The sequence below is a fragment of the Buceros rhinoceros genome, unplaced genomic scaffold (genome assembly GCF_000710305.1).
Source record: "Buceros rhinoceros silvestris isolate BGI_N320 unplaced genomic scaffold, ASM71030v1 scaffold46905, whole genome shotgun sequence".
In the NCBI taxonomy this organism is placed as follows: Eukaryota; Metazoa; Chordata; class Aves; order Bucerotiformes; family Bucerotidae; genus Buceros; species Buceros rhinoceros.
Genome location: NW_010412043.1, coordinates 1 through 17,574, shown reverse-complemented (window position 1 = coordinate 17,574; position 17,574 = coordinate 1). Strand labels below are relative to the sequence as shown.

Genomic DNA, 17,574 nt, shown 5'->3' with positions numbered 1-17,574 from the left:
AAATCAATTCCCAAACAATTACCAGTGTAACCAAGAAAGGTAGTTGTCCCCGCTTTCCCCCATCGCCACAGCTGTATTGTATTTTCTCTTGCCACCTCTCCACAGAAAGCTCCATAATCAATTTGAAATCCCATCGTACGTGAAAGGCTCTAAAATTGGAAAACTAGAAGGGCAAAATATGTGGTAATTTCCTCCTGATGCAGATCATTTACATACAGCTTCTCTCTCTCAATACTGATTTATTATTTTTTTAAACAAAGGGGAATACAACCTCAAAAACTTTTCTGAGTTACACTGATACACTAAGTTTTAGATGAGAGAAAACGTAAAAGAGTATGACCAACACAGGATTTTTGCCGCTAATCAGTTACTTCCTTACAGAATTCCCAACAATCTGCATTATCAAAAATAGGAAGACATAGAAGGCAGCCACTGTATGTAAAAAATTTACAGCTGGCACTGATACAAAAGCACGAGTTCTTAACTTTATACACGGAGATAACACAAGATCTAAAAGCAGGTTAGATTTCCTGTTATTTCCCCCTCATTATACATAGAACTAAGATTTTTATGGCTTCAAGTTTTACAAATTCAATGGAATAACATGATAATCACTACCCATACAGGTATGTAAAAATGTCGATGGAGCAGATCTCAGAACAGTCTGCGAATATTCAAGACCACCTCAATAAAAATAACTCCCAATTCTGTTGGTCTGAATAACGAGTGCAAGAAAAAAATCGTTAAAAAGAGTCACGTGTTTTCTGGGATTCTTTGTTCCAACTCAAGTCTTCAAACACAATGCTTTACTGTGAACTAGACCTCGGACTGAACAAAATCTTCGCTAGATCAGCAATTTAAGGCTTTGCGTTGTATGCATTTATACTTTGTCATACTACAGACGAATGGAATAGAAAGGTTATGTCAGCTGGAAACATTAATCCCCATTGGTGTTTTAGCTTCTTTAAAATTCCTCCTCCTAAAACATCCCAATTCTGTGTGTTGAGCATTACAAAATATATCTTGAGTGCTTCCTTGAAACAAATTAAAACAGCATTTCAAAGTTTTTGCTTATTAGAAGTGTAAACTACCCTGGGATTAAATCTCTTTTTCTTTCCTTTTTTTTTTTTTTAAAACAGGGCACAACTTTTTATCGTTCCTTTCTTTTGTGGTTAACTCCTGTAAACTACCCTGGGATTAATCTTTTTTTCTTTCCTTTTTTTTTTTTTTTAAAACAGGGCACAACTTTTTATAGTTCCTCTCTCTTGTGGATAACGTCCCCTCCGATGGCTTTGTGTGTTATGGGTATGCATGCTTCTTGAACTACAAAGGATGATGGTCTATCCATTTACAGGACACGGGCCATGATCATTTTAGAACTGAGAAATAGTTCAACCACCTAATTTCAATCAAAACAGTATAAAAAATAAACTATCCAATCCTCGCTTCTTTGGATTTCAACAAATTTTAAATATAGACAGTAGTTAAAATCACAAAAGTATTTAAAAATTTATATTTTATGATTTTGGAATAATCTAGTCATAAAAAAGCAAGAGCAAATTAAAGTCAAATAGGAGCAGTGCTGCTGTCCAGAACTTCTTTATTAGAACATTTGATACCTCAGTAGCTAAGCTGCCTTTGCACCTGGCTGGCACGAAACAGTGGCTCAACAGTAAACAGCAGTTGCACTATCAGCAGCAAGTTTTTCCCCTTGAAACTTGTCACGAACAAAGCAAGAAAAAAGAGATAGGGAGGGTAAACCCTGCCAAAAAATATTTAAATACTGCACTGCATCATGAACAGCATAGTTGCTTTATTTACTTTCCTCAGAACCTTTTTTCCCCTCATTTTTGATAGTTGCAGATTGATGTAGTAACTGTCTTTTAGAAAATGCTGAATGCATGGTTAAGAGACCAGGTAGCCTTAAAAATCCGAACACGAATGACACAGATGAATGCTCGCGGTATATCCTTCAAGGACTTCTTTCATGCCTCCTCCTTTTGTCTAAGGGTAGCTCCAGCATCAGCGTGCCTGCAGCGGAAGTTCAGTGTCTAGCAGTGTTCCAAGTATTCAATCACCCTCGAGATGGATTTCTGGCCTGTTGTTCCAACAGCACACTGCAGAACATAACAGAGAACGGAAGAACAAACACGCAGTTGTAATACCACTTCAGAACACCTGGGAGCTACGCTCATTTCCGAGTTTCAGCATTTACAACTAAATATTGGGATTGGGCAGAGGATTCAGTAAGATTTTCCTGACGGTTCACAGTGTAACAGATTGAAAGTCACTTCATTCCATTTACTACCAAAATAATGGCAGGCAAATGGGTTTTCAGTATTTCAGACAAAATCAGCCTGTCTCTTCTGTTAAATGTTTCTAAAAACATCTGGACTAACAGAAAACACAACAATAAGAATATCGGTTTAAAATATACAGTACTTACAGTAAGATTCATAAAACTGAGAAATTTTTTGAGCATTTCGGTCATTATCGAGAAGTCCCCTTCAGGTAAGTACTCTCTCACGGTAGTCACATTGATCTAAGAAATAAAACAATCCGTCTCAACTGGGGAAATGCTGCTCGGACACAGAACTCTATTACTCTGCATGGGAGATGCAATAAGGCAAACGTATTCATAGCTTTACTACGACGGCTTCTGCCGTCATTTCTTAAGGTTTTAATCTCTCTTAAGCAATACTCATGTTTATGGTGTTTGTTTCTAGGAAACAACTGTCATTAAAACCTTTTTGTTGTTTTATTTTTGGGGTTTTCTCATTGAAGTTCATTACCACCATCAGGCTTCCTCAGGACCTACAAGATTATCAAGAACTAAAAACCCCACCAGATCACTCCCTTTGTAACTGATTAAGGTTGAGAATTATCACTCCAAACACTAAGATTAACGTGTTAAAGACTAGTCCTGCCAGCACAGTAAATTTAGACAAGCCTTAGGCAAGTCTGAAGCTTATTTTCATCTGAGCATGTATTTGGCAGGAAAGTTATCGAAGTTCTCAGCCATTAGAGTTCTGTATTTTTAACTCCAGCTTTCTGTTATGTATCTTCAATCTGAAGCGATCCTCTTCAACTAATATGGATATACACCATTTCATGTAACTTCAGAGGAAATAATAAAACAGAGTGATAAACACTGTACTGGACTTGCGCAAAAGCTATTGACTCATTCCCTTACTGGACTCTCCTGGCAGAGGCAGCCTAGAAGCAGGGCTGTGTAGGAGGCCACGATGCAGTCTTCCATGTGCTTCCCAGCATGCTGAAGAGCTGTAAAGAGAGACAACCAACTGTATTGTGTTCTCCAGGCAGCTGCTATCTCTTACTGCTTCAAACATAATCTTTCATGATCACTTTTCACAATTTTCTTCTCAAACAAAATGAGCTTCTGGATTTTGAGACTTCAGAGGCAAGAATCAGACAAATTCCATACTAACTCAGCAGCACATTCTTGAGCAGAAAAACGGTGTTACAGTTTGCTTTCAGCTCAAAATACCAATATAAATGTTTCAGGCGATACCCTAAAGCCAGTGAGACTTCCACTAAAAGAAGTTCATTGTATTAAGGATAACAGATACAGCACTTTTTGCTAATGACGCTGCATTTTTGGGCAAACCACAAATAGCTGCGGACACCAATCGATGCAGCCTCAAAAACAAGGAAGGATATAAAGCAAGGGTGGAGAAAGAAACATACCACACCTACTATTAGATTAAAACACTGTTAGAAGCAATAGATAAATCCATCCCTTCCCCAGTATTTCTTACACAGAATGTCATTAAAACGGTCTGGGGTTTGGTTTTGGGTTTTTTTTCAGAAGGAACTGAGAGAAGGTGTAATGTACAAAATAAAAAGTAGCACAACTTCTTTCACTTCTCATACTTCAGCTCTGAACTGCTCCTACTCATGGTCTAGAACAGCTGTGCCTGGGGCAATCGCTGAGGAAATCTCAGCCCACAAGACTGCGTGTAGATAGGAAGCAGAGGATAAGGTGGGCATGGATGCAATCATAGAGTTCTTTGCCTTTTCTGAGCCCATCACAACCGGACAACGTACCTTTATTAAGATCGAGTTCTTCATCATCTTCCTCCTTCTTATCTTTCTCCTCAGCACTATCTGGTTTTTCGGTGGAGACCCACTGGATCTCCCCGCTCGTCTCCTGCCACTCCCCACTCTTGTCATGCTGAGCAGTGGGAGCCTCTTTAATCAACTCGTCCGTCTGGCTCTCGGCCAGCTGGGCCGCTCGCTCACGCTCCAGAAAGAGCTGATGGGGAAACCATCACTGTTATTTCTACTAACAAACCCTAAACACATTGAATTAACGCTTGAAAGTTTATTTCCCCTTCACAGTTCACCCCTTAAATGCACTTTGGCTTCAGTACTGTTCTTAACAACAGCCTTTTCTTCTTTAAAGGAAAATAACAGCCACCACTTTCAAATACTGCTTTGCCGAGCTGCATACATTAAGATATTTATTATTATTATTTTTATTGTTGGGGTTTTTTTGTCTGCTCCTGGACAGTTATTTCACATAGTTAAATGGGAAGAACTGCTAAAAGCATTCACAAAATTATCTCCATTGAAATAAAAGGGTCACAATTTCCTTTCAATTCTTTTATTTTCATTTGCATGCTGGAACTCAGTCACCAAAATTATCAGTGGATTTCCTCTTTTTTTTAACAAGTTAATCAATCCAACATTTAAAAATGCTGTTTCACATCCATTATCATTACATTCAGATTTTATTGCTCTTATAAAGCATAATACTTAAGGTTTTTTTAATTTAAAGTTGTAAACTCCCCAGAAAACACTACTTAAAAAAAATAACCTATGGAAGCCACGTATGTAAGTGAGAATAGGTCACGATTTTTACAGCTGGCTTAGAACAAAACTAGACGTGAACCGTGTAGGAACAAGAAAATGAAAAGTGAACTCTATAGCAATAAGAAAGCTTTACGGAGCATGAGAGCAGCCTTTGGATGTCTGAAATAATGACACTGCCAGGACACTAGCAGGAAAGCTGTTTCTGTAATGGACAGCACGGGCAAAGTCCAAACGGTGAGTAGCACCCCTCTTCCCCCACTAAGCTATTAAACAGCGAAAACTTCTGCCAAACCTTCATTGCCGAGTTCTCCTTTCCCCCGACAGCCTGACAATGAGAAATGGTGACTGGTACAGGAAAAATGTGTGTCCTACCTGCACTAAAGCCTGAACAGCATCGATCTGCCCAGTGATCTTCAGGCTATCGTCTCCTTCTCCCGTACAGAACGAGTCGAAAGAACACGATGTTTCCATGTTGACCAGGCAGTGCCGATTCCGAGCACTGTATTCCACTAGATTGATCAACAGACCCAGACCCTGCGAGAACCAGAGAGTCAGAGAGGGCTGCACACAGGAAAAAGGGACCATTTAGATAAAAACATCTGTCCAGGTCCGTGTCTGCTTTAGGCCTTCTCTTTCTGAGGATACTAACACACCTTTATGAAACACTTCTGATCAGGGATCAGGATTTAAAGACGAGATGCAAACCCAAGATCTAGTATATGAGAACTTGTACGCAGGAACCTCACTTATAGATCAGGGACTCAGGTGTCCAACCTTCAGCTTATATTCTCAAAAGAGCTTTCAAACAGACAATGTCACTGCTGCTGTTTAGGCCACACAGACGCATTTTACATAAGCCGAGGTAAATTTGACTAAGTCTTTAACTCCAACAGTAACATTCACCGTATTTCCAAAGCTGAAAAGACATTCGAAAATCAGGTAACTCAGACTTATTTCAGTAAATCTTTGTTCATCTGGCAGTGCACTTTTCCCCACCACACACAGGAAAAAGGGTTAGGAGCTCAAAACCACCAAATCCATACAGCAACCTTCTTTAAGCACCTCACTAAGTACACACACGTGGCCAATGAAAACTGTAGGTGCTGCTCCTTAATTTGTAGCCTGAGTTGGTCAAGGCACGAGAAGGGGGAAAATCATTTTATGTTAATGTAACAAATACAACAGCTTACCAGGACCCGGATATCAAATCTCTGTTCTTGAGGTAGGAACTTTGGAACCTGAAGCACACAATTCATAGCTGTGCCTATCAGACCATCTTGTTCACCTGTTTTTGTACTACCCCATTCTGCAAACAGAGAGAGTAGAGAGGCTCGGGTTGGAAAACGCTCCTGTTCGTAATTAAGGAGATGACAAAAACCTTTTGGCCCTGAAGACAAACAGGGCTCTCTTAGCCAAAGCACACTCATCTTAATACTTGCAGCAACTCATCCAATTTGCAGAGACCAACTAGTGGTATCTGTGCAGAGCAAGCACCTCCCATCCTAACTGCTTTACTGCAGTGTGCATGGAAAACCGTAATCAGTTTAAAAGAGTTTACGTTCATGGTTTGTTCGATGCTTTAACACAGAATATGCAAAGTGGTTTTGGTTTGTTTTACCGTTGTCGTTTGTCAGGTTGAGCAAGACACCAATGATGGCCCTCATACAGTCTTCCACCGCTTTGCCCACGTGGTTAGTTACATTCTGATGAAGCAGAGGCTTATTGTCTGGTAAACAGATACTGTCTTCAGCACGGTTGTATCGCTGGATTAACTCCTCACAATGCTGCAGTGCTCTGCAGGGAGAAGATGCAGAACAAAGTTACCTCCACACATACAGGACACTCCATCTTTACACTCATTTCACCAGGAAAAAAACCTCAGAGTTATGCAGAATTTTTCTGATGCCAGATGCTTAGTCTGTACGGAGAGATAATAAACTTAACTATAAGATCTGTGAGCAAAACTGAAATTGTGAAAGCAAAAATTAGGAAAGCTGTGTGGCTTAGAGCTTTATCAGCTTGAGATTTCAAGAGCAAAAAACATAGTTTCTTTCCAGCTTCATCACATGGTCTTACAGAAGATATCTCCTCTCCCTACAAACCCAGCCTCTCATATCCTGGCAGCGTTACCTAAATGTTCTCTTCTTCTGCCCTCAAAGCTATTTCCATTCTCTAAGAAATAAATAAATGACACATGATGTCCCAGCAGTACAATTTTAGTCTCATACTACTGGACCAGAGGCAAGATTCCACTGCAGGACGTTGTTTGATGTTAAACCAACAACACTGATTTCAGTTACAAACATCACTAAAAACGACAAAAATACACACTGGTCTAAATAGCATAGTGAAGTGTAATTTAAAGAAATACACAAAATATCTAACCTACAACCACGAAATTATGGTTCCAATGCAGTCTGCAGAGTCAAATTTTCAGCTTTATTTGTTTTCTTATGAAGAGCAGTACAAGAGGGACACAATCTCTGTCGGTTGACCAAGACCTCACCCAGGTCACTGATAAATGGGTTAGAGGTCCTGGTACAAGCACCTCTGCCAGGGAGAACAGCTAAGAACAGAATTTCCCTGTTTGAATTCTTAGTTACACTGTCAATCCTCTCATGCTCCATTTCAGTCAACGCTTAAGCACAAAGAAAACACGATAAATAAATGCAGCTTCCCAACTGCCCTCTTCTGCGTTCACGTTAACTTGGTAGAGAAGGAGCTGAATCCAGTCTGCAGCTTCTCCAGAACCAAACCCAGCAGCACTACATACTGGTAGCACTCAGGTCATCACCCACAGCCCCATCTAAATTAACTTTAGCATTGTGAAAAGCAACAGTGGAAATTGTGAGGTGTTTTACTCCTAGAATCATCTGTTATAACTTTTTTTCCCCTGTTGTGTAGTCCTGTGCAAAAACCTCCTTTTGTTACCACTTACTTGGCTGAGGAGACTATGAGCTGAGAGTCTTTGTATGCTATCAGATAGCTCTGATTTTCAGGATTATGCACAGTTACCTAAAAAGAGGAGGAGAAAGTAATATTAAAAATGGGACTTTTTTTCCTTGAAAGAGAAGCATTCCCTTCTGCTACCAGCCCGCTTCATTCTGTCCCACATTTCTTCATTATTATCCTGTGTAAACTTTCACTTATTGTCCAGTATTTCCTCGGAGTTTCCCCCTTGTAATTAACCACACAAAACTGAAGATAAAACTGTTTTTCTCCTTCTTCCAGCACACAGCCAGCTGATGCTTGAAAGCAGAAATTCTTAAAATATACATCAATTTACTGCTTCTAAGAAAATGCTGCTTCTATCACAAGTCATTATTAGTAGACTTGCAACATTGTACATACATACAGAACAGTACAAAAAATTGTCAAATCAGCACTGCAGGAACACTGAGAAACAACAGACAGTATCTTCTACTCACACTTTCTAAGACCCGTAAACATCTTTCTGCACCCCATAACGAAGCAACCAATTTCTCTTCATTTTCATCGCTGCTGAGGTGATCCACACATTCTTTAACTAAACAACAAAAAGAAGTTGTTTTCCACCATCAGTAAGAGGTCTTCAAAAGCCAAGCGCACAAACCAAGCAGACAGAGTTGCTATCGAGTGCCTTGTTTTACACTACACAAAACTCTGATGCTACGAAACCGTCATGGTGACATGATCAGCATTCCAAAATTTTCATTGCTCCAAACAAATTTAAAAAAAACCTCTTACAACTATGGCTTTACAGGTTTCTGACTGTTACCACAAATTACCTCTCCGTCTATGTCATTTTCTACTGCCCATGAAGGATTGTGCAGCACATGACGATGTTCCTTAATGGCAATGCACTGCTTTGTACACTGCTTTACACATCCGAAACCCATGGGCAAGGAGAACGCTTCCACCTCCAAGTCACGCTTTTCGTACCCACCCTTCCCAGTGAACACTAGAATGTCCCAGTGACTCGGGTGTCGAGCTGTGTACTTCATTTCTAACATTGCTGGGAAAAACATGTAATAACAAACATCAAGAAAAGCAAACACCTTAGTAACAGAGTCACGAATTTTTGACTCTGTCAAAGCAGCATCTCCACTATACCTTTATCTACAATATGATCGAGACCACCCAGAAGTCGCAGTTCTTCTTTAAACCAGTCCCCAGCTCGTTTGGAGGTGAGAGACAGTAACGTCTCCATTGCCAAATGCCCGGTCTGAAAGAGTGAGGTTCCAGAGTTAGTGAAATTGCCGTATGCAGCCGAGGCCAACATATTAAATCGTACAGATACACGTCATGTCAAACAGGCTTCGAGTGGAAATGCCGCCAGAGGGAGCAAGAACAGACTGAGAACAGGCATAGCTTAAAAAATGGCGTAGGACTGATAAACAGGCACTTCGCATTTGCAACTTTTCCTTCACTCTTTTCACAGCTTAGAAAACCGAAGCAGCCCCGGTCATCTGCTTCTCTTGTCACCAAAAGCAACAAGTGGAGGAAGAAAAGGGAGAAAGCAGCCAGGCAGGATAAAACGCCCAGGAACGCCACAGTGAGCACCGCTGCTCTGCTGCCCAGACACTCGGAATACTGCCCGCTCTGCTGCTCCTAGAATACGCTGGAGTCTAACAGGGGTATTTGGTGGGTTTAATTGTAAGGTAGCCATTAGACTAAAACACTGTATAAAATCTTACTATATTCACTGATTTTTTTTTTTTTTTTCTAAAGATGAGTACCTGTCAAAATTCAACAGCAGCGATAAGTTTACTCTCTGCAAATGGAAGCTGGAAGGATTTCAGGTGACTACCTTGGTTAACCCCCTGCAATGTTTTTAACCAAATCTAACAGCATGTATAAAGCCAAGACTGTAGCTTGTTTCTCCAAAGGCCTCTAATACAAGGGAAATGTTAGTGGTAATAATAAACCATATGTATAATTCTACACCTACACAAAAGTGACCAGTATAGACTTCTAAAACAGCTGGGAAACGCACGGAAAAATCTGGACTACTCTAAGCTTAGTAATTCCATACACGGTACACAAATAGGACAATGAAAGGTCAGAGACAAAGCCGCGGGAAGCTCATTAAAGCCAACTGAATTTGAGCACTCTCAAGCCATCTTCCCTCCCTGACACACATGGTTTGTAGCTCTTCACGGGGGGCTGTGCTCACCCCGAGCTGCACAGTGGGTTTCAGGGTACCAGGTCAAAGCACAGCAGCTCCTGGGAATAACGGTACTCACCAGGTTTGAGTAAACACCCCACTGTCCTGCATAACCAAGTTATAAACTGTATGACACTCCTTTCAACAACTTAAAAACACTGTAACGTGGATATCTGAAATGATGCATAACCTAAACCAGATTGAGAGGAGCTGATTAAAAACTCTCCTCAGAGAGCTCAACGGCTACAGAAGATTTAGTTAACTTCCTAAATACCTTCACCCTGGAAGCACAAAAGCCACACAGTATTTAAATATGGTGCTTAGGTTTCTGCCGAAGGGCAATTAGACTTCAAAAAACTCCCGGAGAATATAATTTAATATTCCTAAGCACACGATTTTCAATTCTTTACTTTTTAATAAAATTAATCAAACCTTGTAACCCTTTTGCTTTTGAGGAAAGTAATCCATTCTACCCAATTTTTACATCAATTACCATGAAATTCTAACACTGAAGTTTCAATCCATGGTTCCCTTAAGCTTTCGGCCTTACGCTGAGATTGAAAACCAGAATAACCTCTTTCACCACGTGAAAAGAGAGTACGTCATTTCTGAAGGTTTTCATGACGATGCAACAGGGAGGAGCTGGCTGCAGGCACAGCTACAGAGGGCTGTGCTCACCAACAGGCAAGGGCCGTTTGCTAACACAAAGGCTAAGTTCTTTGGGATTGTTTTCTAAGCCAGCAATAAAACCTGGAACAATTTCAACCCACAGAGAACTTCCGTTTCTTTTTCTGGTACAAAACAGAGACTACTCCATCCCATGACAGATCTACGCAGAAGCAACATTATCTTCTATGAAGGAAGTTCGTTATTGCCTCAACTTCCCATTGCTTCTATCATAAACTAGAAGAGACCCCAATCATCTCATATGGCTTGCACAGACTGTCTAAACACTATATAGCCTCTGCTTCTAGACGGTGCAGCCAGGAGGGAACCAGTTCCCAACTGTGAGATACTTCAGTACTCAACACATTCAACAGCAGCACAACATAACTTAAGGAAACAGAGATACCTCAGGAAAATAAAACCAACAGCTGAACCTGACAGCCTGGGGTAATACTGCTCTTTACTCACAGACAGCTCCCTTCCAAGGCAGAGTCCCTTTCAATATGTCCTCTGCCCTTCAAACCCACGCCTGAGAACACGCAGGAACAGAATTACAGTTCAGAAGAAAAACAGTGGGCTAGCTCAGATAAGGAGTACAAGAAAAGCTCAAATAGGAGACAGCGGTCTGCGTGGCTGGATGCTTTAGCAATGAGGAACCTGTACCACCTCTTCCATACTTAATAAAGGGAGCTGTAGTACATTTTATCGTGCAAAAGATATCCTGGCACTAACAGACAGGGCTACATGAGCTGCCTTCAGTGCTAAACCAGCACTGGAGTAAGACACTGATTATACCAGTTCCTGGCTGATCCCCACCTAGAGGACAAATTTCATTCTGTGCTGGAATCTTCAGACCATATCATGTGAATTCAGAGAGTAAGCTGAAAGTGGAGAAAATAACCTCTGAGGATTCTTTCTTTGCAGATTTCAAAGGCTGGAAAATGAATACAAGTCCCCTACTTGCACCTTTCACAGGTCTACAGGAAACAAGAGTTAAACTGAGACTCTGAAACAATTCTCCTTTGTCACCACACTCTGATTACCACAGTTACGAATTACATCATCAATATTATCTTCCACATTCCTGGTGTTCAACACACCTGCCACCATGCTTTGGACAGAGAGAAATCAGTGTCTGTAGGACAAGTTTTTATTTTTTAATGGGATAACCTGGGGCGCATTTTGTATTTAACAAAAGATACTTTTATCCCCATATAAGAACCTTGTCTATAAGAAAATTGTCTGTGAATATATAAATAAAATTTAGGCAAAGAAACAGTCAAATACTTCAAAGATGGTCTTTAAACATGAAGTTATTTAAAACATTATGTGTTTTTAACTACTACCTTGAAGTAGTTACCCTTACAAGAAGAAAATGGAGAATCAAGATAGCTGAAGAACATCTGAATTTTATCCTACCAACAGCCTTTTAGAAAGGAAATTTCACAATTAAAAGGAGAAAATACTTGCAGTGCAGTAATATATACAGAGAGAGATAGACAAAACGTCATGACTCCTCAGCTGGGAGAGAGAAGATTGGGGATGATGCTCACAAGTCCTGTTTTATTAAGCATTCCATGAGTGCCAAGGTTTCAAATAAAAGCATGATACCCACCGTGATGTTTTCGAGATCGAGATGTTTGTTATGAACAGTTTCACACAGTCTCCGAATTTTTTCCTTGATTTTATTCATGTCTTTTTCATTCAGCAGCTTGGCAGAAGAAGCATCTTGTTCCAGCTCCAAAAGCCGAATCATTAGATCGAGACTAGCTCTGTCTAAATCCATGTTCAAACGATCTCTACTCAGGATGTACATTAGAGCTGCTGTACAAAGGGACAAATTCTGGGGTTGAGAGAGAAAAGGAAAAAAGAAGTTAGTTTTTAGTAATCACATTAGGCAGACCTTTTAGGTTTTAATAATCAAGCTGAAGATTTACCAAAAAACCAAACAACTGACAAGTCCCAATCTACGCTGGCACTTGCACGAGCACTTGGTGTTGTACATAGATTCCTTCTAGTAAGTTACTAATGGATTCTCCTAACCAGTACAACTAGGATATAAATAAGTTGATAGATACCCCAAACCCTGGTACAAAAACAAGGTTTCCTCTTGCAAGGGACTGGGCGCTGCAGCCAGAAGGAGAAACGGTAACTCCAGTAAGGCAGTAATTTAGAAGAGCCAGATGGCAGGGGAACAAAGTGGAAAAGCACAGGGTACATGGCAAGGTGAGTGAATATTCTGGTTTGAGGGGATAAGCTAGTGACAGCACCAGAAAATACAGAGATCATGGGGACAGTGTTTGCATGTGAAGGAGAAAAATAAAAATTAAAATCCAAGGAGCACTGGTGACACACATTCTGATTCTGCCAATCAGGTCTGCTAGTCAATAGTTTACCCAAACCTTTCCAGCATAAACACATCGAATTTCCCAGGGAATTCTGCTTTCCAAAAGTAGCCAGAGTACAAACCAGCTTCCCCCTTTCCCTGTCCCCATCAGTTCTTCGCATATAAATGTTATTATCCTGACCACCCCTGTTCTACACAGAGTTGATCTGTAGGGACCTTACTGGCTACAGAACACTTCATCAAGCAGGAATTAAATTTCATCTTCACAAGGATCCAGAAAAGCCTAGACAGAAGATAACTGTCAGGAAGGGACACGTGACAGTGAAGAGATCAGCGCAAAGCTACCAGTCTCTAGTGCCGGCACATACAGCAGTTGCACTAAGAGACTCATCAGTCCAGGGAAGCTCCCGATTGTGGTGAAGAGGAGAAATGGTCATGGAGAACAGAGTTGTGCTGGGCACAAGACCTTCAGAAACCTTTAGCCAATATCTGGAGGAAAAAACAGCTGGGGGGTGGTGTGGGGCACGTGTGTGTCTTACTGAGTTCAACTCAAGAGTCAATGTGCTGCGCACACCTATTCCTATTTTTTTTTTTGTATAAAGTAAATTAAAAATGGAGACAAACTCATTCTGGGATGTGAATGTTGCACAGCTTGACAGGAAAGAACAGAATTTCTGTGTCATAGCAGATTAGCATCTCGTGTAGAGTTCAGCCACCAAAACAATCATTACCTGGCTCTATTTTAGAAGCAAGTAATCATCATACTTGGGCGTACCAAACAGTATCAGCATTTCCCAAACAGGACTGAGCAGCTCACATGGAAGCTGTGTTAGAGCTTCTTCCTGTCTGAGCCGAGGAAACCCACAGGCGATTAAAGACTTTAATCTAACTACCAGTACCAAATGAAGGCAGCAGGAGTTTCCAAACCTACATTACCTTTCACCAATACAACCTCCACACGCAGGGCTGTCTCTCTGCAGCTTGTCTACATAAACAGGATATACCTTGTTTCCCCTTAATTTCTATTAACTTTCTCCAATAAATCTTGCAGTTTTATAATTTTAATTATAGAAATTGTTTACTCTGGATTTACTTGCAACTGGTTTCAAGTGTAAGAAGTTTTGAGTTCCTGGAAGCAGGCTACGTTCCTTCAGAAGGACGGTTATTAAAAGAGGACAGAGGAGCACAGGCATCCCAGAGAAATCCCAGGTTACTCCACTAACCCATGTCCAGCCAACGTGGGACCTAATAAAGCAACAGCTGTGAAGAACTATTTTCTACTGATCTGCATTATCTAGGTGAGTTTCCTGGTTAAAAAACAAAAAAAAAAAACCCAGCACTTAAGCCCTCAAAGGAGTTTCTGTCAACTAGAAGCTACGTGATAGTTAATGCTGATGTGCAACAGGAAAACAGTGATGCTGCAAAAGTGAGGACCACAAACGTGGCCAGTACTTATAACGTGGAATAAACCTGCTTCAGCTACATGCCACTAACAGGGGCTTTCTAAAACTCATTTTGCTTAGTCCCCATAGGCAGGTTGGTTTAATCTGAAACAGAACAACTCTCCATTTCGCTCTGATATTCTCTGGAACGTTAACCACGTTGTCTGGAAGCCATCTCCTACCCTGCCATACACAGAATTCCAAGTCGAGAATGAGGGGAAATCGTTAGTACAACTCATTTTTTATCAATATTCCCCCCAAAAAATCCAAAACAAACCGAAACCACCCAAGAACCCAATCAAACCCTGAAAATCCCACCCTTATGGATTGCAGCAGTGAAGCTGTTCTTTCTAGGTGGGTTTGGGTTTTGGTTTTCTTTCCCCTGGGCTATTCCTCAAGATGCTTGTAACACATTCTGCTTCCAAACAAATACAGAGAGAAGAAAACAGTAAAAGAAAGAATTTGCCTAAACAGAGATTTTATGGCATCTCTTAACTATGGAGTCGCACTCTATCCTCTCTGGAATTGAGGAAAACATCCTAGTTGAAGGTATACTCCAGAGCCGACAGAGCATTTACACCCACTCTCATCCTCATCTTCCCCAGCTTGTTCTATTTATACTCCAGCTTGTGGGAACAGATGGTTATTTTCTAGAGTTCAGCACTACATTTAATGCACTTTTTTTTTTAATTATCCACATACTGAAGACATTACAAAACCCCATTTCTGTGCCTAACTACTGACAGCTATAATGAAAATATTGGGTTTATTTTAATCATTAACACTCCAAAACCTTTAGAGCATAGCTGGAGAGACCAGGTCAGTTAAAAAACGAAACTGTAGCTTAAACATAAACCTACAAGCAAAATTCAGTGGAACAAGTAATTTTCATGTAAATATTTTGGGGCATGCAATGTCACTGTGACAGTTCTCCCATCTCCAAAATACTTTAAAGAAAATATTAATGAAATAATGGGGGTGTGATTTTTTCCTCCCCAATCCTTATTCATCTCAAATGGATTTGAGCCATGCAAGCAAGCCAAGCTTAGTGTGATTTATTATTCCTGAGTTACTCTGCGCTGAGATTTAGTGGAGAAATTTCTCTTGGTTTTAAGCAAATTACAACTTCAGTGAAATAATTAGCAATGAAAGGGTAGTATATAAACACAGCAAGCCCATACAGAGAAGGTCGCTGTTGAAGCGTATGCTGTCTGTAGTCAGAGCACGTATTTTAGCCTTTATTAGTAGCAGTTTGATAAATCAGTGATTTTATAACACTGTATAACCTGCATCAAGAATGCACTGTAACAATATTAAAACATTACCTATTACCAATATGTTTTTCTCTTGACAAAACAGAGTGTTTCATTAAATCTACTGAAAATAGTGGATATAATCAGTGCTTCTTGTTACTGCGGACTAACCAGAATTTGCCATTTCCTTTTGAACTGCGTCTGCAGCTTCTTTGCGAAATGAAGGAATAAGGGTAACTGTTCAAAGACAGATGTACACGGAGTGAGGTAACGCTACCTCAAGGGATGCTACTCAAACTGCTTCAGTTTTTAACTCTTGGGTGATGCTATGGCAAGTATTTGAAAGTTTCCTTTCCTAGATTTATTGTAGAACACTGCCCGTATGCAAGGCACCCTACCACTGCAGTTACAGCCCCGCTCAAGGAGACAAGCAGAGGACACGAGAAATGCCCCACCGCAACTACCGAAGAGCCGGTATTTCACACACAGGCAGGTCTGCAGGTGAGCACTTCCAGCCACCTTTAAATACATGGAGCAAGAATTCCTTGCAAATTATTTCCCTCTTTGAAGGAAATAATAAATACAACAATAAAATTATTTGTAAGGGCTTAAGAGAAGATAGAGAACAGCAATCCAAAGCAGTCAGTTTTTGTTTAAAGCCTAAATGATTTTTTAAAAGGACTTCCGAACCAAAAAGCACATAAGCAGTGTCACTGGAACTCAAGTGCTCTTTCATTTCACGACAGATTTCTCAAGTGAAGCCACTGATCCCAGAGGCACATAATACTGGATGCTGGACCTTGAATTACATTGTTCACAAAATTCATACAAAGCAGCCAGGTATCCTCAAACCTTAATGAGATACACGCCGTATCCATCTGTACCTGATGGTGCTGGGAATCATCCAGTGTTTTGAAAACCATGGCTACCATCCCGTGTGCTCTCAGATGCATTCGGAAGCTGGGCATGGCGCACTTGGTCGCCAAGCTGATTACACTAGAGAAAAGGAATTCTGGATTAGAACAACTCCAGTGAATACATTACAGAAAAGGCTGATGAACACCTCTGTGGGACACCACTGACCACGTACCTCGGGCCCTGACAAACTCTGTGAGGGTGTTTCGTCTACAGTTCGTACAAGGCAAGTCTGTAATTGGTGGAGGGAGCAGCTTTTATTCAACAGTTGCTTACAAGCACCAAACTACGTCTGCTTTATTTTAAGGTTGGCTGAAACCAGGCTTTGAAAGGGTACTCTGAACTTGCTGCTTTCAAATAGAGGTTGAAATGGTTTCACATAGTTAAACTGAAAGCGAAATGTTCACGGATTAAGCATAAAGCTGTTATTTACAGGCACAGGAGAGCTCACTATGGACCAAGGCATTATCAGAAGTTATAAACGTGAGCTGCCATCGCTACCTAACCATTATCTAATTGGGTAATTAGTACCACTTATGCCTGCCAATACTTTTACAAAAGCACCAAACATTTTTAACACCTATTGCTGTGTTTATGGTTGACAGAAACACCGTGGATTTCAGAAAAAGGCTCATGGCTGCATTAGTCTAACCAGGGATCAGCAGAACAGTTCTAGTTCAACAAGGGAAGTCGTCCCCTGGGTTTATTAGCAAGCTGGCTGCCATTTCTAGTGCAGCACAAAATACAGACTAATAAAAACACATCATTTTAAATGCGGAGTATTGTGGGAATGATTCTTCCACAGCTACTGAGGGAAATTATTTAAGATTCATACACTTAAAGAACAAGGGTCCTTCCATTTCCAGTCACTCCAGCACTATTCCTATCCTTAACAGATTAACTTCCTTTAGAAAAAGACTTTTCTTCTGAACTGAAAGTAAAATTTTAATTTTAATTATATTATATAAT

At 40.5% G+C, this 17,574-nt stretch overlaps 1 protein-coding gene across 1 annotated transcript; it reads right to left on the bottom strand.

Moving 5' to 3' along the window:
* Positions 1–1,232: 1,232 nt before the first annotated feature.
* LOC104493508 (wings apart-like protein homolog) lies at positions 1,233–16,689 on the bottom strand. Its single transcript, XM_010136203.1, has 12 exons — positions 16,575–16,689; positions 12,264–12,491; positions 8,929–9,040; positions 8,265–8,362; positions 7,775–7,851; positions 6,455–6,630; positions 6,027–6,142; positions 5,209–5,370; positions 4,069–4,276; positions 3,194–3,282; positions 2,447–2,542; positions 1,233–2,117 (listed from the first exon to the last, which is right to left on the bottom strand). Exons 1-12 carry the CDS (start codon positions 16,656–16,658, stop codon positions 2,052–2,054), a joined length of 1,512 nt encoding a protein of 503 aa, XP_010134505.1. The 5' UTR covers positions 16,659–16,689; the 3' UTR covers positions 1,233–2,051.
* Between the last annotated feature and the right edge of the window lie 885 nt (positions 16,690–17,574).

Bases quoted from the DNA above. Each gene is read 5' to 3' on its own strand.
- LOC104493508 (XM_010136203.1), bottom strand. From the start codon at position 16,658: ATGCCCAGCTTCCGAATGCATCTGAGAGCACACGGGATGGTAGCCATG. The intron at 12,492-16,574 runs GTACAGATGGAT...TCTCAACCCCAG, and splicing joins ATGATTCCCAGCACCATCAG to AATTTGTCCCTTTGTACAGC. The intron at 9,041-12,263 runs GTGGGTATCATG...TCACTCTTTCAG, and splicing joins TCGATCTCGAAAACATCACG to ACCGGGCATTTGGCAATGGA.